The sequence below is a fragment of the Eurosta solidaginis genome, chromosome 2, assembly GCF_040869045.1.
Source record: "Eurosta solidaginis isolate ZX-2024a chromosome 2, ASM4086904v1, whole genome shotgun sequence".
NCBI lineage: Eukaryota > Metazoa > Arthropoda > Insecta > Diptera > Tephritidae > Eurosta > Eurosta solidaginis.
In genome coordinates, this window is record NC_090320.1 from 304,612,749 (window position 1) to 304,635,642 (window position 22,894).

Sequence of the window (22,894 nt, forward strand, 5' to 3'; positions counted from 1 at the left end):
CGGCCAACGGTCGTCGTCGCAGTGGCGGGACGGATGCAGCGGCTTAACGGCGGTAGGATGGCGGACGGCCAACGGACGTCGTAGCAGCAGCGTGACGGATGCAGCGGCTTAACGGCGGTAGGGTGGCGAACGGCCAACGGTCGTCGTAGCAGCGGCGTGACGGATGCAGCGGCCTAACGGCGGTAGGATGTCGGACGGCCAACGGACGTCGTAGCAGCGGCGCGACGGATGCAGCGGCTTAACGGCGGTAGGATGGCGAACGGCCAACGGTCGTCGTAGCAGCGGCGGCACCAGAGGGGCGACGATGCGGCGGTGGGCTACGGAGCGCGTACCAGGGCCGTGGTGAGAGGGGAGATGGGCTGGCGACGGGGTTTACCTGGACAGCGGCAGCGTGTTCCGGGCGGGATAGGATGGACGTACCAGCGGACTTGTATTGGTCGGTCGGCTTCGGCAGGATCGGGCTGATCGAACGTCTTCGGCAGGCTCGGTAATCGGCGGGGTCAGTCACCTGCGGGAGAAACTGCGAGGACTCCGGTTAGTGCTGGTTTCACCGCTGGACACCCCCGCCTCCCTACTTGCACACTAGTAGCAGGTGCGTAAGGGGGGTGGGGTTGTACCAGCCGAGGCGCCGTGGGTCGACCCGTGGCGGAGGGGAAGTGCACCTTAACGGCACAGCGGTAGCCCCTTGTGCGCACGCATCGGCTCACGGCCGAAACCAGAGCTGTGGAGAGGGGGTCGTGCGGTCGTTCGGGCGGCGAGTCATTCCCTACCAGACCAGGACGACGGAGGGAAGGGTAGTCCTAAGACACCACTCGCGTCATCCTGGTGCAGCAGGGGGTGACTCGCGCCACGGCCGCACCATCTTCTCCCCAGCTAACTAGAGGGAGTGGTTCCTCCGCTCCGGCCAGCCTACTAAAATCAGAGCTGAGGGGGGAGGGGGTTATTTGGTCATTAAGGCACCGGGCCGCTCAACACCAGGGTGGGCGACGGAGGGAAGGATAGTCCGAAGACACCACTCGCGTCGTCCAGCCCAGGTGAAGGGTGACTCGCGCCATGATAGCGCCCCTTCCGCTCAGTCCGAGCCGCGGGGGAGGGGGGTTATTTGGTCATTAAGGCAGCGGGCCGCTCAACACCAGGGTGGGCGACGGAGGGAAGGATAGTCCGAAGACACCACTCGCGTCGTCCAACTCTGGTGGAGGGTGACCCGCGCCATGACAGCGCCCCCTTCCACTCGGCTAGCTAGCCGGAGTGGCAATTTTGTCTTTAAAAAGACAACCACTCCCGCTGGCTCACCTGCGAGGACTGAATTGCAAAAATGCAAATTCAATGTTTATATGGGTGGTGCCGCAAACTGGTTGAGAAGTCAACGCACCATTATTGTGCTTTTTCATTCGTTTGCTATCAGTTGCTATCAGTGGTTGTTGACTATGCTATACAAGTGGTTTTTGGCTATGCTATAGAAACTGGTTGAGAAGTCAACGCACCATTATTGTGCTTTTTCATTGGTTTGCTATTAGTGGTTGTTGACTATGCTATACAAGCATAAGTACAAGTGGTTTATTGTAACGCTACGTTACAAATTAACTGTGCAAATATATAAACAAATCACTTGGAAATTTACTGTTAAAAAAGCCAAATATTTCAAAATGTTTTCGTTGTGCCTATTTATTACATTATGTCGATGTACCAAATTTGATTCAAATCGGTTAAGACGTTTCCGAGATGGTAAATATGAAAAAAGAATGTGAGGTCGCAACCCTAAATGGCAGCCTTTCTAAAAAATCACCATGGAAAAGCGGAGTAAAATACTTTTCTTTTGATATCCATATTGACATATCTCATGTAATGTCAAAAAATTACCACGGGTCCATCCGAAACCGGGTGCCCAATCCATAATAATTCTGCGCGGAACACTGTGAATTTTCCGTCAAATATTTCTTTTCATAACAATGAAGTGAGACAACAACTTTTTGAACAGAAATAACTGCTGTTTTAATTTTGGCCAGTTAAATTGATCAAATACCCCACCGTGCATTGTACAGATATCAATTTGACAACTTAATTCAACTGTGCAAATATACATACATATGTATACTTATACATATAAACAAACAAATACTTGGAAATTTTCTTTTGAAAAAGTATAGCAATATATTTTGTCAAAGCCACGTTCATTTCAGTTTGCTGGCATATGCGTAAATTAATTGCGTTTGTTTAGCTGATTAAAAATTTCCATTATAGTTGTTAATTAAATAGGCTCACCCAAAAATTTCCACAAGCTTTAATTGATCGGGGCGGCCGCCGTGGTATTATGGTAGCATGCTCTGCCTACCACCCCTGGGTTCAACTCCCGCGCAGAACATAAAAAATGAAGAAAAAAGTTTTTTAATTAGAAAAACGTTTTTCTAATCGGCGTCGCCTCCCGGAAGTGTTTACCATACACTCCGAATGTATTTCTGCCATGAAAATCTCTTTAGTGAAAACTCATCTGCCTTACAGATGCCGTTCGGAGCCGGCGAAAAAGCGTGTAGTTGTCGTCCCGCCAATTTGTAGGAAAAATTAAAAGAAGCACGACGGAAGTTGGATGATAAGCTCGGCCTAAAATCTCTTCGGAGGTTATCGCGCCTTGCATTTATTTATTTATTTTATTTATAATGGACCGAGTGAAAACAAACAAGATTTTTTGTTGTTTAGCCTTGACTTTAATTAAAATGTATTGTTGTTATTTAAAATTCCTGGAATTTTTACTGAAAGGTGTTTGCTTATTTTTTATTCACATTGCTCAATTTGGTATAAATAGCGCCCACAAAACTAAACTCGATGTAGTTTATACTTAAAAATTGTTACAAAAGTTCTTAATTTGAAATGTATTCACGCCATATTTTAACAATCTTTTTTGTCGTTCTACGCTGCTTTTCAAATACGATTGCTGAATTTCGTGTTATAGATGGAGATCATATAGATATAAGTGACACCCCACACACGGTGGCAATACTTCACTGTTCCTATTATATTTGCGCGGGTTCCATAATATCTAAGAATTCGGTGGTTACAGATGCGGGTTGTGTATACCCACACCAGCGAGACAAGAGCAATTTGCGCGTTCTAGCTGGTGTAAACGACGGATCTCGACTAATCCCAGGAGACGGTGAAAAAAAGAATGTGCGCGGTATATTCTTTGATCGTGGATATAGAAATGGAGACCAATATATAGCTGTGGTTAAAGTGGCTTCAGATTTTATATTTGAGGCTAATAGAATAATGAGAGTACAGCTTTGCGATGCCAATACCGTATTACGACCGGGGGACCATCTGAAAGTTAGTGGATGGGGTAAATCATCGTATTCTACTTCTTTTCATCTCTCAACTGCTATGATGTCTATAACATCAAATGGTCAATGCCAGAACCTTTATAGAGCTGCATCGCTAGGGTTAACTTTATTAAGCACAAACATTTGTGCTAGAAGTACTATAAGTACGCTGGGTTATGAAGATACGGGAACAGGGGCACTTCTGGATTACAAACTTTGTGCGGTGGCACACTGTGCTCCTGATATGGGCATTGTTCCGGGTGTATTTACAAATTTAGCAAATGATACTGTTAGAGCATTTTTAAATGACCATATGTCTTAATGGGTGTTGCTATAAGTCCACTGTTGAATGGAATATCACCCATACTCGACAGAACACCGAATTTCGAAACATTTTGAGATAGGTCGTTTTCGAATTGAGATATGGTGACATTCCAACCAACAGTCAATATTTGTTTTTTGTATCATATATCATTTTATATATCATTTGTTTACAAATAAATTGTTATGATCGCTAATAAATAAATACTTTTTATTGTATGCAATAAAAGTGGTACGTATGTATGTAAAGGGTTTAAATTGTGAGACCAAAGTTTGATCAATGCTGTAAAGTTCCCTCGTGTATGAATAGATCATGAGATAAAAATAAAATTGTGCAACAACTATTTTCAGGTCTTGGCAAACTCCGTGTAAAACAACTGATCCAACCAACTCTATGGAAGTCAACGTAATCGGTTTTTGCAGTCATAGAATAACGCATTAGTCATAAAGCCAGCCAATTACTTGTTGGTTTTCACCCATAGCCATAACCTATAAATGTTTGCTCTGGCGAATTTATTCACATGTTGGAGATTATATTTTTCGTTTGGAAATTTTTTACATTTTCTATTTCATTATTATTTTAGAAAGTTGTTCAGGGTCTTAAGGAGCTGATATTTTATCAAAATAAAATTTTACTTTGGCAAAAGTTGTCGCTGGATGTCGCACTGATTAAACTGTTTTGAAAACCCTCAGAAATCGGAGTCGTTAAAAAAAAAAAAACTAAATTGGCACGGGTTGCCTTTAGTTTTTTGAGTTTTTCCTACAAATCGGAGGGACGGGACCTACATGTTTAATGCCGACAGAAACACATTCGGAGTGTTTGCAAAACTACTGCCAAGGGGCAACCCCGCTTGAAAGAACTTGTTTTCTAATTGAAACAACGTTTTTTTAGTTGTTGATGTTGCCTTGCGTGGGACTTTAACGCAAGAACTTCAGTGTATTTGGCGGAGCACGCTACCACCACCCCAACGAACACAGTATCTACCGTTAGATAGATAGATAATTAATTGAGGATAGCACTGCGACCGTTGGTCTATTGTGCCCTCATCTTCTTCACAACACCTCTTCCAAGGCGACCTCCCTGATGAGCCCTAGCAGTTCACTTGACTTGTGAGATTTAATGCTAGAATGCTCTGGCCATGGTGAGCCCATAAACTTAGCGCTGCGTCTTGAGATTGCGTCACATTCCAGGAGGATACGGTCCGCCGTTTCCGCTGATCGTTCACAAATTCGGCATGCATTGTTCGATAGAATGCCCAGATTCTGCATGTGGCTGTTCAGTCTACAATATCCTGTAAGAATAACTGTTAGGATTATTAGACTGCCTTTCGAGAGGCCTATTAATGCCCTATCGCGTTGTGATGTAACCTCCTAACAGTAACTTAGATTGTCTCCGGCCTGGCATACTGCGCCCGTATTCTTCCATCTTTTCCCTCTCCTATACAAATAAACGCCCGCCAAATTCCTGTGGGCTTACTGGCAGGAACGGCTCGGGACCGATGGGTCGTGTCGTTGCTGCCTCTCTGGTCAGGCTGTCCGCCGGCTCATTACCCTCAACTCCCCTGTGGCCTGGAATGCAGGCCAACAGTAGTACGTTGTGTGCTCCTAGTTGATTTAGCTTTTCAACGCACTCAAGGACCAGTGCTGACTTTATTTCGAACGCCGAGATTGCCTTGAGTATGGCGATTGTTTCATTGGAGTATTCACGCTGGAGGTTCAGGTCAGCGCACTGGATTATGGCGAATACTTCCGCTTAAAAAATGCTCGGGTATGCTCCCAGAGGTGTTAATATCTTGGCTTTGGTTCCGAAGATTCCGGCTCCAATCCCCTCTGGCGTCTTCGGTGCACCATACTATTTTATGTAGCTGCTGAATACTCTCCAGTCCAGTTCAGTACCCTTGTCTCCCAATTCCACTTTATACCTTTCCTCAAAAAAAATCTGCCTGAAGATATCATCCCGCAGGAGTTGAGAGATTGCGATCTTCTCTCTCAGTTCCTACATGCTACGGGACAATATAACTTTACCTTCGCCCGAGCCCTCCTTGGTGATATTTCACTACGGTTCCATATTCTAGTGCTACGCCATCTATTGTTATTGCTCTTGGGGTGGTAGGACGCTCCTTCTGGTGAAGGGGGTGAATTTTCATTGAAAATACTGTATTAGTATTTTTATAGAGAGCGAGAGGTTGACGATTGACCCGTTAACCCACCTGCAACAAGAGTGTTAATCAGCACAATTCCATTGTGTAATATTCGACTTTACGATGCACACTGTCAAACACAACGTAATAAAAGAAACTCGAATTGTTTTTGTGTATTGTGTTTGTCACGATATTAAAAAGAGCTCTTAGTGTGTATTGAAATACACAAGACTGGCAACGTAGTGTGCATGCACGAAAGCACGCACAGATCGTGCACACTTCAAAGGAGCTTTGTGTTTCACTACGCAGGCAGTCAGGGCAAGAATTTTAGTTTAAATGGCGAAGGCTTGCTTGTTGAGCGATTGATTGAAATTTTGAACTTTTTTTTCAGGGAAGTGGACCAGAGGATGATCTATTAAAAACAAGTAAGAATGGGACTGTTTTCGGCTGTGTCGAAGACTTCATACCTTTCATGAATGGGGCTGAACAATAGTTTTATCCCATTCGTATCCAAATAATCGGCTGTATAAGATATGAAATATATAGTGAACAGATATACATACCTCAGCTGAAAGCTTTGGAGACAAAATAAGGGAAAATTACCATGTAGGGAAATGAACTTATGGTAACCCTGAAATGTGTTTGTATGACATGGGTATCAAATGAAAGGTATTAAAGAGTATTTTTAAAGCGAGTGGGCCTTAGTTCTATAGGTGGACGCCATTTCGGAATATCGCCATAAAGGTGGGCCAGGGGTGACTCTAGAATTTGTTTTTACGAAATGGGTATCATATATTAATTTTATTTTTCAATAAACACAATTTTTAAAATAAAAACTCACTTCATTAAATTCGAAAAGAAAAAATTCGAGGTCATCTCACTGATATCTATCTTTGTATTTAATATAGTGAACGAAGTTTTTATTATTCGCCTGATGTTTCGTGGTTAATTGACTACGAAACTGATTTGAAACGTGGATGAATTTGCGAGCTCGAGTTTTATTGTCAATAATCGGCTATAAATTAAACATGTATCAAAACTGAGTCGCTAATTTTTTAGTATGGTTTGTTTGATTTTTTGATATCATTTATATATATGTACATACAAATGTACATATATATTGCTTTAGATATGATATACGGACATATGTTCATGAAAATCTTGTTGGCGTAAGCGATACAATAGATTTAAATCACTTTCATGTCCTTCCTGGTTTTTTTTATTTTTGTTTTTTTTTTGAGCGAGCCGTGCCTAATCCCATTACTTGACAAAGCAAAAATTATCCTTTAAAAGGATTTAAATTATCACTTAATTCAATCTGTTAAGCAAAACACAAATTTTGGCTTTTTAGTTGGCATCAATCATAACTTGTTAATTATTTTAGGATAACCTTAACTCTTATTTACCCTACTAATTCTTAGAAAAAAGAAACAGACGAAGAAAAAAGACATAGCAAAGGCACGTGATTGCCACCAAACGCAATTAAGGGCGAACTCAGGCGATAAATCGGCAGCCGCTGCTTTTGCGTCACAAAAAAAATTTTAAATTACTAAATCAGCGTAAAAAGCAATGACATTCACTCGCACATACATACATACAATCTATATACAATGATCCGAATACATATATGTATATATATATGAACAAAAATATGCCTATGCAACATCTAAAATCAATTCGTTTTGCGCATTTAATCAATCAAACTCGCACCGGAAGTTATCGAAATTTTTGTTTTAAAAAACTCATGTCACGCTTATACATCAATGTCCTTTCTTTGTTTTTTTTTTTGTGTCTTTTTTTTTTTTACGTGACACATAAAACCATTTTACTGCGCTTAAGGATTTCCATTATAATAAAAAAAATTATGAAATTTGTTTTTTGTTTTTTTTTTTTCGTTAAACATAAAACTATGACTACATTTTTGGAAATTTGAGTAAAGCATTATTTAGAATATGACGAAATGACAAAGCATTTCTGGGGCTAAAGAGCAGCTGTTGATTCAATAGACAAAAGTTGTTGTTGTTAGATCGAGCATCAAATATTGATTTGTTATGATTCGTTTTAATAACTACAACGATTTAAAGAAGAAGTAGAAAATGAGTTGCTATTAATATTCAGTTCATATGAAACAATGTTAAAATATTTAGGAATTAGTCTGGGCAGGAAACTGGAGTTTCGCAAGCCACCTGTGGTCTCTAGTACACATAGGCATTGAGTCAGCCCAGCAAGCGCTGGCCAGACATTTCTTCTTGTAGGTAGCGAAATCCTTCTAACCGAAAGTGAATGGCAGGCGGTCAGCCAAAATTATTAGAATCACTAAATCTCATTTACCCCTGGAGCATCAGTGTCCGACTTGCTTCTATGCGGTACGTCTTAATATACTGGTTGAACCTTCATGCTGCAACTGCATGTATTATGATAAGGTTGCCTCATCGAATAACTTCATGTTTGATTGTACAGCTATCGCCTGAATATTTTGTGCGCGCTTTACTCGGTTCTCCGTAGGATTTATGCCGGGTTGGGTTCAGTCATACTTGACTCTACATTGTCGCCACACAGCGGTTGTCCAATAAGTTATAGCATAAGTCGCCATCGCTTCATGTGAGATGGCAACAAGCCATCATGCTTTCCTTCTTCTACTGATGTTGCTACAAATCAAACTTTCCTAATCTAACATATTTCTCTACAAACTTTCTTTTTCTTCTTCTATCGCTTTCATCCTCTGTGCTTCTCCCTTCCCACTATCCATTTCCGTATCCATTGTTTTCTATATCCCTATTCTCCATTTTTTTGCCTTTTGTTTCTCTTATTCGCCCTCTGTTCTTCACCTCCCATCAACTCCTCCTTTTGTCGCTGCTGTTTCTCCACCATCTTCTCTCTATATCTCTCTACCTCATCTTTTTCGTATAAAGAATCCTATTCCAAGTTCTGGGTATCTACTTCATATCTGCGAAGGTATACAGATTTCTCCATAAATTTCTACTACTTTATCGAGAGAACCAGCATTACATTCTACCTTATCTTAGGGATATAATCCACTAGCAGCACGGACCTACTTATATTTCAAAGGGTTTTGCTTTTTTTTATCCCCACGACTTCTCCACTTCCTTAAAATCCTTGTTCTCACCCACCACCTTTCCATTTCACACTACTTTTGGCAATCTCACTCATCAAAACCATACGTAGAACGAATATGCTAAGTAGAAACAGGTTGAGTTCGGATAATTTCCAGAAAAGGGCGTGACACCGCCTTATCTTACCGCCCTATATAAAGCCATAACCTTACCAGTCGAATGATTTTTACAATAGTTAAATTGAATCTGAACGTCCGGAGTGTCTAATAAAGTCGTTTGCATTTATATAATCGGGTTAATAAAGCATAATGGCGTTAATAAGCAGGATTAGCGGTAAATAATACCTTCCCACTAAAAACATATTTGAAATTTTAACACTTCATTAAAAAGCACGCTACACCCATTCAATTGACCTTTTTTAAATTTTCACTTCACCTTTGCGTAACAAAAAAAGCCATTTCCAACAAATCCAAAAAAAAAAAAATATTCAAAGCTATGATTATGAGAACAACAACAATAAAAAAGAGGTAAACTAAAAAATTGGCACGCGCCAACAAAAATGAAACGCCAATTAATTTCACGCAACTCCCAATACATCGAGGAATTTCAATTCAAAAAGGTAAATACCGTCATTACAACAACATAACCCCTTAATTTTCTCATAAATCGCCGAAGCGCTTCATTCATTCATTCATTTATTAGCACCAAACTCATTATAATAAATATTCACACTATAATTGGAATATATGATAGGCAAATAAACGCAACGCACCAATTGAAAGTGAAAGAAGTGAAGAGCACTCAAGTAAAAAACCGCTAAAGCAAAAAAAAGGGTGCATTAATGAGCTTCAAGTGGAGTGGCGAACGAATTTGATAGAAGGGTAATAAGGTAGCGTGTTTTTGTTGTTGTTGTTGATGTTGATGATATGCGCATGCGCAACAGTTGTTTGCGCATTGACGACCCTCGTCGTTACCTCCTTGAACGTGGCGGCGTATTTTGCATAACATAAGGGTTACACATAATTTACACTTTTTATTGTTCGAATCAGTGATTCCGTCAATGATTTGCTTATATGCATATTTGATTTTGGGTTGAATGCACACACACACACACACACATGCAAACATGCATACGAGAATAAAAAATTAACCCCTTTTTTATGTTCGACTCGGAATTTGAATGCTAAAAATTTCTTGTTTGCATGTGCTTCGCTGTGGCTTTGGGTGCGTGTGTGTGTGTGCGCAACCATTTGTTGATATCAAAAAAGGATATTCTTGAACAATGCTTAAGCCCCTAAAATTAGATTACAAAATATATCTATGAATTAACGTTTTGTTATGCTAACCGGAAAGGTGGTGCTGTTGTGTCAGTGTTGGTTGGTTGGTGATATGATTAAAATGCCGTTTAAATTTAATTGTCGTCGCTGTCACTACATTAGCATACAACAACAATAACAAAGTGCCTTTGTCATTTGTTAACAACTAAAAGGTCAGATGGCGATAAATTTACATAACCTTAAAAACCTTCAAAACAAATAAATGAAATATGCGCAATCATTGAAATTTGTTTTTGGTAATTTGTACGGTGCGTGAATGATGGTCGTTGGTAGGATGGGATCATTGGGTGCAGTAAGGGTGAGTTTTGAGTGCTTACGAAGCATGTGAGGTCTGATCTGCATATACATACTTACATATGTATATATTTACATTTCTGTTTTTGTTAATGGGGGTTACGCATGCAAAACTTAACCAAACCAAAGTGAACCAAACGAAAAAATCACATTTTGCATTTCAAAACATAAAATTTTGCCAGTTGTTTCATTATGAGATTTTTGTATAGGTTTTATAGAATGGTTGAGACTATGATGAGCCATCTAATATGGGGTACGTGCGCATATTGATATGGACAGTTATAATTTGTTAACCCAGCAGTAATAACCTCTGTGCATTCAATGGATTCGAAAGTTGTTAATAAACCTATTGAACTACTTACTTTCTTAACTCCTACAGGCTATTGTATGGGCTTGGCTGAACACTGACCAAGGATATGCTAATGGATATCTCCGTCTCCTCATCATGCAACTTGTTGACTTTCCGGCTTCTGGAAGTAGAGATGACATACCATTCGCAAGTTCTGCTTCTGCAGATTCGTTTAATAAGAAGGAAAGTCCTTTTTTCATTTCCCAAACAAATACGATTATAAGGACCATCTGCCTTCGCATTACTCATCCCGAGATCGCTGCCTAAAATTAGCAGCCCCTCTTATACGGTCCTTGTAATGTCGTAAAAACCAAAATTTTTAAACATTAAATAAAGCGCTGTGCCAAATGAAACTTTTCTGGATAAGGCAAATATCGAACCTCGCAATTTCTTGCTCGGAATTCAGCGTAATATGTTTTGTCATTGGAATAGATTTGCAGTTAAGCATTAAGTGACTAAACAAACCCACGTCGCCATACTCCAAAATGCACCGCTTGCATTTCTATTGAGAAGAACTCCAGAAAATTTCGATAAACCCAGCCTATCATCTTTCATCCATATTAAGCTGGCAAGAAAGTTTCCTGTAAAGTCTTATACCAAGGTATTAAAGTTTATCCCATAGCCCCAAGGACGTTCCGCCAATAGAGGGTGGCCTGAATACTGTTATCTGATACCTGGCCGCCAGTAATACTATATCAGTAAACAGGAGCAGAGGCGACTAAACTTCCAAACCTGTTACAACTATCTAGATTACAGTCGACATGCAATAATTAAAAGCTCATTCGATATCGAGAAAAGCAAGCAGCACCTACACCTTGCCACTGATTTATTCAGTTATCAGTTTATATAATAGTGGCTTCAAGCTCGTTTGCAGTTGGGCGACAACTAGCAACGTTCTTTATTTGGCAAATGCTAGGGGTGAGGACACGGATCCTTACGTAATCGGGACTGCCGAAATTTGGATGTCCATTTAAGCTGTGAAGAATTCTTCACCGCCCGGTTATCATCAAATACCCCAAGAAAGCAGGACTTCACGACAAAATTTTTCTTATCCTTTTGGACTCAGAGAAACCTCTACATTTTCGCAGCAGCTTCTTCAGGAGTTCTGCTTGACTGACTGTCATCAGTCAATTTGTTATTAATCATAAATCAAAGTTTCGAATGAGTAGTTGAATTTATGAGAATTAAAAGAGAGTTGGGGAGGTATGAAAAGAGCTAACAATAATAAATAAATTTTGTATAGTCCCCAGTCCGTGTGTAGTTCACACCTCGTGGCCTTCTTGAAAAGCCTTCTAAGATTTTAAAAAATTGCACATCCCCACATAATTCATATACATAAATATGTAAGCAGTTGGCAGCCAGTGCGCATTGTTGCTGGGTTTTTAGAACCAATGCTGCACATTTCTTTTGAATGCTACATACATATATACATGTATCACATACTTACATGTGAAGTCAGGCACGCTTACATTTGCCAACATAGAGTATATGTATAAGCATAGATGACCACTATTGCTGGGGTGTCTACTGAGGGGTGTTTGGAATTTTAATTTTGTCGAATTATTTCCATTGTTCCGTTGTTAAAAATGTTATTCGAACTACAATAATACGAAATAACCTCGTCTCGTTGCGCGCTGATTTGATGTATCATGGTTTTTGCATGTGACAAATTGTTATTGTTGCTTTTAGAAGCACATTGCTACGCATCTCAGTTCAGGGGTTGGCGGCGGGTCAAGTTTAGTGCGAAAGGCAATTTTGTATGTAAATAAATTTCACTATCTTTGTATGTTTGTGTGAAGGTTCGTATACCAAATTATTGTTGTTATCTTCAATAGTCCATTTTACCGTTAGATTCCATGAATATGACATTATTTGGACATTTGCAGAGGAGCATCCAAAACATCACCATGACGATTGTCGAAATTTAATTTATTTTAATGAGGCAGTGATGCTCGACCCTACACTACACCAAACTTGCAAATCATTCACCAAAAATGTGCATTTCAACGGTTGACCTTTGTCGACAATTTTTAAAACTCCAAATCGATTTTGGCAAACAATGACATATTCCGCTTATTTACAACGTAAGAGAGAAAGACTTACCGACCAACTTTGTTTTACTTAAGCAACTTTAAGAAACTAACAAGTTTTTATCTCCCCCTGTAGCCCTCTTCTTTCCTCTACCCACGCTTTCAGTTACCCTAGTGGCGTGTGGGGGGGTTAAGGAATCTGTCAAATGTTTATAAACGTTAAGTCCACAGAACGAAGAAAGTCAAATGAAAAAACCGAATGATCAAGCGAAACAGCGAGGTTGAGAAATGTGCTTTCAAGTGTAGGTAATTTGATCTAGGGACTATTGTTCTACAATATTCCTCTCGTAAAATTTATATATTTAAGAAATTCCCTGGACTTTTGCTAGGCTCTTGAATCTTCCAAAAAACTTCTTTCTGTTTCGACTGTAGGAAAGTTTCCTAAGCCCGGGGGGCTGCGACATGAGGTATTGTGTTCCAACCGCATTTGTACCACACGATTCAAAATTTTCAGTGCCAGTGATTACCGCAACTAATCTAAATATATGAGTTTCATTCATCTTAAGAATGGCTGAAGAATATTTTTTTTTGTTGTATGATGAGCACATGTTCTTAGAAACTGTACAGGGCTTCAATGGTTTCCATCTTTTGTTAGCCTTGCTATTCAGCGCTAAGAAATGCGACTCTCGATAAGTCCCTGGGATTAAGTTCCATTTACATTGATGTGACATCAGCAATCCTACCCCGTTGTGTTAAAAATCGGCCACCCCATTATCTTGCATGCATCCATTCCACTCCACAAGTCATTTTAGATCCGTCCATGAAACCAAAATGTTGAACCTCTGTTGAATACTTCTAACACTTCCTTACGCGAAAGAGCATCCTATAGGCTGTATTGAAGACTTTCATAGGACATATTTCACAACCAAATCAATAGGTAGTACCTTCGGGCTTCCAGGTTAATAAGTCAACCAAATAGCGAGAACAAATTTTGTAAAAAATAAAAATTGAATTGGCGCACATGGAAGAGGCAGCCAGATTTCGCGTTTTCTGTACATCATATGTAATGTCGTTTTAGGTGCGATAAAGGTACCTTGAGATGCTGTTTTCTTGATAAAGAAATCAGTTTAACAATTATTGTTTTTGTTTATTGGGAAAAGATGAAAAAGGGAACATTTACGGAAATATTGCGATGGTACTATTTGTTTGTTTCAACAGGTTTCACAGGCGATCAAACCACGGTCCAATCGCTAAAATCACAATTGACTAACCATTGGGTTATTGTGTTGTATTTGCTTTCTTTGCTAATTTCAGTTTTACTCCATTTGCATATGTTAGACTCATTATTTCTTAAAAATCTTAATTAGAAATTATGTTAAGTATTAATATAATAATGATAAATTTGTATTTTTCATAAAAAATTGAGCTCAAAAAGCGCTTCAAGGTCGAAAACTTGCCTAATTGCTTAATTTAGTGTCTGTGTGAAATCGGCTTAAGCTTACATAAATTAGGCAACATTTTCAATATATTGATGTAAATACCTACAATAAACCTTTTCAAAATGTTTTTCAGCCTCTGTGCACGAGTGCCGAGTGTGCCAATTTCGAGTTCGCCTTTGGTACACGCCGTACTTTGTTTGTAGATTTGTGGGTATTTGAAGTTTACACAATTCAATCTTTAGAGATATCGCCAATGCAATAAAGACATTGTGGCACGAGGCGGCGTTGTGCGTGTGTGTGTGCCTGCATCCTTTTCTCAAAATTGGTAACAAAAATTCAACAAATTCGAGTGAGACGCAATAACGACATAAGCGCAACAAATATCCCCCCTCCACATTTAGGTGTAACAAACAAAGTTGTTGCTGCAATGAACTCTAATAAACTTCTCACTTGAAATCGATAATAAATTTTTTTTATTCACGTGCTACGCGTACGTGTCTTCGTGAGCAAAGGATCGACGTCGCATTTGTCGCACATCCCAAATATCCAAAGGACATGATTCCAAGCATTTATAGATACAAAGATGTGCCCATGTATATGCATGTGTGTACATACATACATATATGAGTAGTAGCCTCGTCATAATATTGCGGGTACCCAAGAAAGTTATGGCGTTTATTAATTCGCTGACGTGTTTGTGTGTGTGTGTGTATATTTGTGAAAATTAGTGAAAAAGTAGTTTAATGGCAGCACCGAGAGGCATGAGGAAAGAATTGAGGCAACGGATTAAAGTGGCAAAATAAGCACGTGTGCATTTTTAGGTAACTGCATACATATATACTTACACCTACCGTATATACATATACTTACATATACATATAGATACATACATGTGCCAAGCACGAGCGCCTGTTTCGCTTTTGTACTTACCCGATAAAGAACGCAAAGGTGAGGGCGAATTTCGCATGTGACCATTGAATGCATCTAATGAAAAGAAATTGAGAGAAAATAAATTCAACGATAAAAATATGAGTAAACATATAACAGTAAATAACTAATTTTGTATATGTTCATGCTATTTATGATTTATTTACTTCTTATCCAAACTCTCTTTAACTAGCAAAAGGTTAACTAGCTCGACTAGCCAGAGTTCAAATTCAAAAAAAAAAAAAAATTTTTTTGCATAGTATTGATTATTCTTATTTCCCTCCTCATTATTGTTTACAATGCAGCGTTCTAAATATTCGGCAGCTTGTGTACTTGTGGTGGATATTCAATGCTCTTTCATATTACGCTGACCGCACCGTGTCCTTTTTGTTATCTCTGAGCAGTCGCAGGGAAGAAAAGCCCCATACCTCGAAATGTTGCCGTTAAAGGCTTACACCGTGCAACGCTTCCATAGGTTAACATTTTTTGATTACGAAGAGTATAAAAAAGGGCTAAGTTTACCTTTATTTAGTTTGAACGGCATTCGCGGAAAAATTTCACCACATAAAGTTTATTTCTTATGAGACCTTAGTAATTTAGAGGGCATGCATGTGAACTTCCCACACTTTCACTCGGTGACATGTTGTTGTTGTTGTTCTAGCGATAAGGTTGCTCCCCGAAGGCTTTGGGGAGTGTTATCGATGTGATGGTCCTTTGCCGGATACAGAACCGGTACGCTCCGGTACCACAGCACCATTAAGGTGCTAGCCCGACCATCTCGGGAACGATTTATGTGGCCACATTAAACCTTTAGGCCATCCCCTCCCTCCCCACCCCCAAGTTCCATTAGGAGATTTGGGTCGCCAGAGCCTCGTCTGTTAGTGAAACAGGATTCGCCGCGGATAGGTTTGGTTGACAATTGGGTTGGGAGAAGCTATATATTGCGCTGGCAACCTGAAGGGTAGCGCTACACAGTCCCTTGAATCTGGTATTTTAGTCGCCTCTTATGGCAGGCATACCTACCTCGGGTGAATTCTGACCCCCTAACCCGCTGGAGTACTCGGTGACATTTTTGTCCATTGTGAGCGCCCTCAATGAGTTCCGGGTGATGGCACATTCGTCCAAACATATTACTTTCACGAAGTCCTCAACGACGCTCTTGTTTTCTCTGATGAACTTAAGTAAGAGCGAAATAATTAAAATTCCAACCTCTGTCCGACTGTCGAAAAATCATGCGCCCGGAAATCTGAGTTGTCTTGTTTGCAGTCCTGGACATCGGGAGAGAAAGTGATGAATTGAGTCCTCTTACTCTTGGTCCTGACAATTTGGTCCTGATATCAGGTGATGCTTGCTGGTATACACCACGGAGCATCACTGCATTACCGCAATGATCTGTTGTGACACCCATAGGTACTTTCACTGCAGATTTTTACAGCTTGAGAAGAAAGCTAGTTCCATTCCTATTCAATCATGGCTATGTGGACATTGAGAGCGGGAAATCATCCCGGTTGGTCCAGAGCAATTCCGCTATCCTAATCTGATATTCCTCAATTCACCAACCCAGTGGTGGTCGTACGGAGCTCCTCAACTCGCATATACCTTTCCTGAGATGGTTAATCTGCAAATTCATTCCCTTCAATATCGCTGTGCCCAGGAGCCCAGCAAGGAGAGGTGCCCTATGACATACCATAGTTATAACAATAACCATAACCATAACTGTAGCCATAAACATAACCGAAACGTAACCATAACCGTAATTGTTGCCATTAACAAACCCAAATCTGCCGTCGCATAACTGCAATAATAACCCTTACCGTACCCCAAACCGTAGTCATAATAATAATCGTAACCTCACCCGTAAACATAACCTTACCCGTAACCAAAACTGTTAACTTAACCTTGACCATAACCACAACCTTAAGCGCAGTCGTGAACCTAAAGCGTGGATACCGAAGCCGTAATAGTACTCATTTTGACCTCCTCGCTTTTATCCTAAACTTTGCCCGTCTTCCGTTGCCCCCTTTACCATAGATTTTTTCCGCTTTTCGATTTAATTTAGCCTTTCCTTTCAACTTTACTTTTCCATTTCTTTATGCCTCCCGTTTCCAATTCTCTTCACTTTATTCGCCACATTTTAACGTTTTTGTTCTGATTTTCTTTTTCTCTTCTTCTCGGCACCTTCTATCTTTTCATAATCAAAATATTCCGGAGAGAGAATGGCGACGATTTGACAGCCCTATTGGGAATCTGAAATTTTTCAGTTCTGAGTGACTTTCGAACAAAACGTTCTCAATTAAATTTCGGTAAATGTCGGATCACTCGGCAATCGCACAATCAATGCCCTATCGGCTCGCCACGTCTGGTAGACTGCATTCGCAAAGTAAGATAATGTTCGATCGACGTCGCAGTGTTACCATCAGCTCGCTGTCCCATTAACTCTGTTCATTTTGAAGTTAATTGTTTCCCTGAGCAAGCTATGTACTCAACTTCTACTGCCTTAAGGCTATTTTGAATGCCATATAGCTGATAAAATATCGATCAGAGCCATTTTGAATATCACGTTCACCGATTACAATGTCGGTAATTAGTTTACCCCGATCTTTTGAAATTTTGTTGCTTGTACACAGATTTTTTCAAGAACCCCACAAGCCAGTATTAAAAATGGCTGTTGTTGTTGTTGTAGCGATTAGGTTACTCCCCGAAGGCTTTGGGGAGTGTTATCGATGTGATGGTCCTTTGTCGGATACAGATCCGATACGCTCCGGTAACACAGCAACATTAAGGTGCTGGCCCGACCATCTCGGGAACGATTTATATGGCCACATTAAACCTTCAGGCCATCCCTCCCTCCCCACCCCCAAGTTTCATGAGGAGCTTGGGGTCGCCAGAGCCCGGGATTCGCCGCTCGAAGGTGAGGTTGACAATTGGGTTGGAGAAGCTATATATTGCGCTACACAACCCCTTGAATCCCTTTAAAAAAATTGATTAAAAATGGCTCCAAGCTATCTTTAAAATAAATGTATCTTGCGTTTCTTAAAAAAATTTGCCCTATCTTCCTAACGAACCTACAGGGCTCTGGCAACAAAGCTAATGCCAGTATTCCATTGCATTCTTAAAGGCGCAGGTTCTAAAAGCACAATTTCAGGCACTCAGAAGCCCAAACAATTCCACTGTGCATCCATTGCGCATCTTTAGAGATATAAATAACCAAATATCCTAAGCAAATAAATGATGTACAATACTGCAGATGTGTCTCTTCTTCGAATATTGAATGAATTGAGTTGCAAAACATACATGGATGTTGGGGGTGGGATGACGAACGAATGTTATGCTGATAATATTGTATGTGTTGTTGTTGCTTTTATAAGCGTTGATGCTGGTTATGGTGGTGGCTGCTGATGCTAATGCTAATGCTGTTACTGAATAGCGATTTAGATGATGTTTGGGGCTTTTGCAATTTTACGTCCGTCGTCCAATTTTGGCTCATGTTGATGACCTCTTGGCCGTTTGCCATTGCGCTGTTGTTGTTGTTGTTGCAGTAGCTGCTATTTCGTTGAGTTTATGACAATTTGGCTCATTCGAAATTTAATGCAAATGGCACGTCTTCTTAACTTGTCAATTTGAATGCGGAATGCAATGTTTTTTTAAATTTTTATTTTGTTATTTTTTTTTTTTTTTTGTTGGATTGATAGTGTGGAATGGGTTTTCTGGGCGAAGACGTTTTCTTGTTAGAGGAAAACTTTTAACTCTGAGTTTATTTCAACTTTGTGTATGTTTTCTTATTTGAAATGGGCATAAAATGTCCATTAGTAGTCTTTTCGTTACATTTTATAGGGTGAAGTCGACACACACACACACACGCCCACTTACAAGCACAAAGTAGCCTGCATAATGCATTCAATACATACACAACAAAATTGAGAAACAAAATTAAATGTAAATACGTACAGAAAATTTTAAGGAAGAAAGATGGAAGCTGCATATAAGACGAGAATTAGCAGCTGATCTAACTTAAATCCAGCATGCAGTGGCGTGCTTAAAATTTCAGAACTAAATTAACATGAAAACTCGAACCCGAAGGTGAGTATGAGAATCTCTGCATAGGTTCACCAAAGTAAGGTTCTGCGATCGTAAACAAACGCCTTGTCCCGAAAAGGGGTAAAAAAAGAGATATGCTGTAAGAGTGAGTCTAGGAGGGAGTCTAGGAGTAATCCCATTCGAGTTCTTATTCATATTTTCGTGTAATGAATTTTCGTCTCTGGAACAAAGTATGATCGTATGACAACTTTAACTTTGTAGGCTTTCCTGTATCCAATAGCTTGGAAGCTAAATACGCCTTCACCGAACATAAAACTGAGTGGGTGTTGCTCTTAACAGAGTCATCTGTCTGATTCCCGGATCATAGAAGCTCCGAGAGCACGTATTCAATTAATATATCAGCAAGACCAGATATGGTCAAATATGATTTTCTAATACAAACGCCAAATGGGAAATCTAAATCAAAACGGGAATCTAAGGCTCAAACATGGCCAAAATTGGTTCAGGAACGTTCTCGAAGAAAAAGAAGAAAATGTGTTTACTCGTTGATAAGCCGACTTACGTAATATTGTCTTGAAGGTTGACAACAAAAAAACTTAACTACGCTTTTTACGAGTTGTAGCAAAGGCTGCAAAGACGATGAATGGCGCACTAAAAGAACAATTCAAAAAAATCAACGAAAAAAGCTATTGAAATAAGGAAAAATGGTATGTGATATTTCGCCATAGAAATTCTTCACTAAATCAGGACAAGTAATTTTCTTAAAAATCAAAACTTTCTTTCCTTGGCTATAGAACTAAATTGTGTAACTGCCCTGAGCTGGGCAACCCAGATCCCGTATATACTGCACATAAATGACTTCCAAAAAGAGTGATATATGAGCTAAATTATGAACTGTTTATGGGCGTAATAGCAGTCTCACCGGACTCCTATTTAGACCATATTGTATTAAGACTCATACCATTGTAAGAAGCGAAATATACTCATTTTGGGCTCTTAAATGAGCTCATAATCGCTCCGATTTAGGTATTTTTAATGACACTTTTCTGATCCCGAATATTTGCTAGCAAAGAAAATTTGTTAGGAACAATGTTTTACTCATTTGAGGTAAGTGATTTTTTTTAGTGTAGTTATAACTAAGCCAGCATGACCTGAACATGCAAATGGAATGCCAGCAAATGAGTGTTCTTGTGAGCGCTGTGCAATCATAGTATTTTCGCAATGCTTTACGCTTAGCAAGGAGTTGCATTATTTTCATTGACTGCCCAGATTATCACTAAGAAAGTATTGGAATATGGTAGCAGTTATCATCATAGCTTTTGTATGAATAAAATAGGACAAAATAATCTAATGAGACAGCGTCTACGTTTTTCAAAATGCTACCTAATGCATGCCTATAAATCAGAGGATATCATGATAACATAAAATAACATAATATAACGTAGCATAACATAACATAGCATAACATAACATAACATAACATAAAATAACATATTAATATCAATTGGCACGAACCAGAATAAATAAAAAAATAAATGTAAGGCGCGATAACCTCCGAAGAGATCTAAGGCCGAGCTTCTCTTCCAATTTGCGTCGTGCTCCTCTTGATTTTTCCCTACAAATTAGCCGGACGGGACCTACATGTCTTATGCCGACTCCGAACGCGATCTGCAATGCAGATGAGTTTTCACTGAGAGCTTTTCATGGCAGAAATACACTCGGAGCGCTTGCCAGACACTAGCGAGGGCGACCCCGCTTAGAAAAATTTTCTTCTAATTGAAAAACCTTATTTCTAAAATTTTGATGTTGCTTTGCCCGGGAGTTGAACCCAGGGCATACGGTGTGATAGGCGGAGCACGCTACCATCCCACCACGGTGGCCGCCGAACCAGAATAGAAGTAGGATTAATGAAGACAATCAAAAAACCGCTGTGATGGCTGAATGGTTACAGCAGCGGCGGCTAAACGTTGCCGATGAAGGAATTTAGCAGTTCCCGAAATGGATCTATACAACGAGGTTTGGCAGTTATCTAAATTTTTTCTTTCTTCTATTCTAATTTAAAAAAATTTTCAATTAAGAAAAAATTTATCATAACAATAATAATGATAAAAAATTATTGTTAGGCCTTGAGCTCGATTCGAACCCGTGATCTTACAAATCAGTAGGCCGATATAACAACAAAAATTAATCAAATATTATAATTCACAAACGAAATGAACTGATAGGCAAAATTTTCAGGTTTTACGAAAGATATTGAGGTATTCCAACCTGAGGCTGACTTCAAACCCCCACGAAAAACGTTGATTCTTTGTGCTTTCGGAGGTATGTACATGTCGAAAGACGAGTTGAAAATATGTATATATGTATTCCTTGTTCAATGTTCATTACGAAATCTAGTACAGTACTTTCCCATAAGTGGAAGTATTTTTATATTGTTACATAAAAAGGTATTGATTTACATTCCTGTGCGTATGATACAATGTAAGAGCATACAATCATTTGGGGAGACGTGCTTACAATTTCGTCGCCATCATATTAAATAAAATTTTCATTTGCTTGCGCAATATGCTCACAAACATGATACTTACATATATGTATAAGGAACTCGCAGATCTCCTTACTTGACACCTACTCGTCCACCTTCATAAAACTCAAGCGTGTGGGATGTATGTACGTGTATCTCCATGACATGTGCTCGTGTTAGATAAACTACAAAGTCTTTAAGAATATTCATATCCTTTATGCATTACTGTTATAAATAACCTTATTTGAGTGCACATTATAAAAGTATTTGCAAAATAACGGCGAAGAAGAAACAAACGGAGCAGCAGCGTGTCCCCAACAGCAAATAAGAATAAATTAAGAAGGCGAGAAGTTGGACATCGCTGGCGCTGGGATCGGGGTTGGGGTTGGGGTTAGGGTATACATATATGTAAGCTGCAGTTATACGCTGTGGCATCTTCTGCATTTGAGCGTGATAAAAAAGAGAGTAAATCACATTTTTTGGCATTTGCTCTTATTTAGCCAAAGAGTGAATGAATGGATATTAAATTTATAGCTCCCTTGGGTTCGTAAACAAAACAAACACCACAGCAAGTAAAGGACAAAAGCCAAGCTAAAGCAATGGACCCACGCTAGTTCGGTGGTGTGATACCGATATTTTTACGACAATATATGCATATGAGGATAATGCCCAATGTCCATTTCGAAATTCGTATAAATATACAGATTACTGGCTAAAAACGAGCCAAAAAAAAAAAATATATAAAAAATAAATAAAAACCCAAATAAATAAAAAACACGTTGGCACATATGCATAACTGAAGGCAAATAACATGGAAGATACAAACAGCAAAAAATTGAAAAAAGTAAAAAGTAACAATCTGCTATTTTTTACGTATTTCATTTGGCATTTTGGTTGGTTTATCTATTATCAAGGGAGAGTTGCTTAGCACATTCATATACAGATTACAAGTGGTGTTAGAGGATACGTGCTTGCATTTGAATGTACGAATTTTTATATGCTATACATATACATACATACATATATGTACATATGCACATTAGACCGTTTCATAAAAATGGTTTATCGTTGTATTGCTTTCGTGCAACTATATGTGAGGTTTTAAGTTT

The 22,894-nt window shown here is 39.4% G+C and overlaps 1 protein-coding gene across 1 annotated transcript in view; it reads right to left on the reverse strand.

Annotated features, from left to right (window-relative positions):
• LOC137241907 (uncharacterized) overlaps positions 1-22,894 on the reverse strand; it is a 140,580-nt gene that overhangs the window by 33,769 nt on the left and 83,917 nt on the right. The window contains exon 5 of the mRNA XM_067769260.1: positions 15,223-15,280. Within this exon, the coding sequence (XP_067625361.1) occupies positions 15,223-15,280 (58 nt within the window). The remainder of the gene's footprint in view (positions 1-15,222; positions 15,281-22,894) is intronic.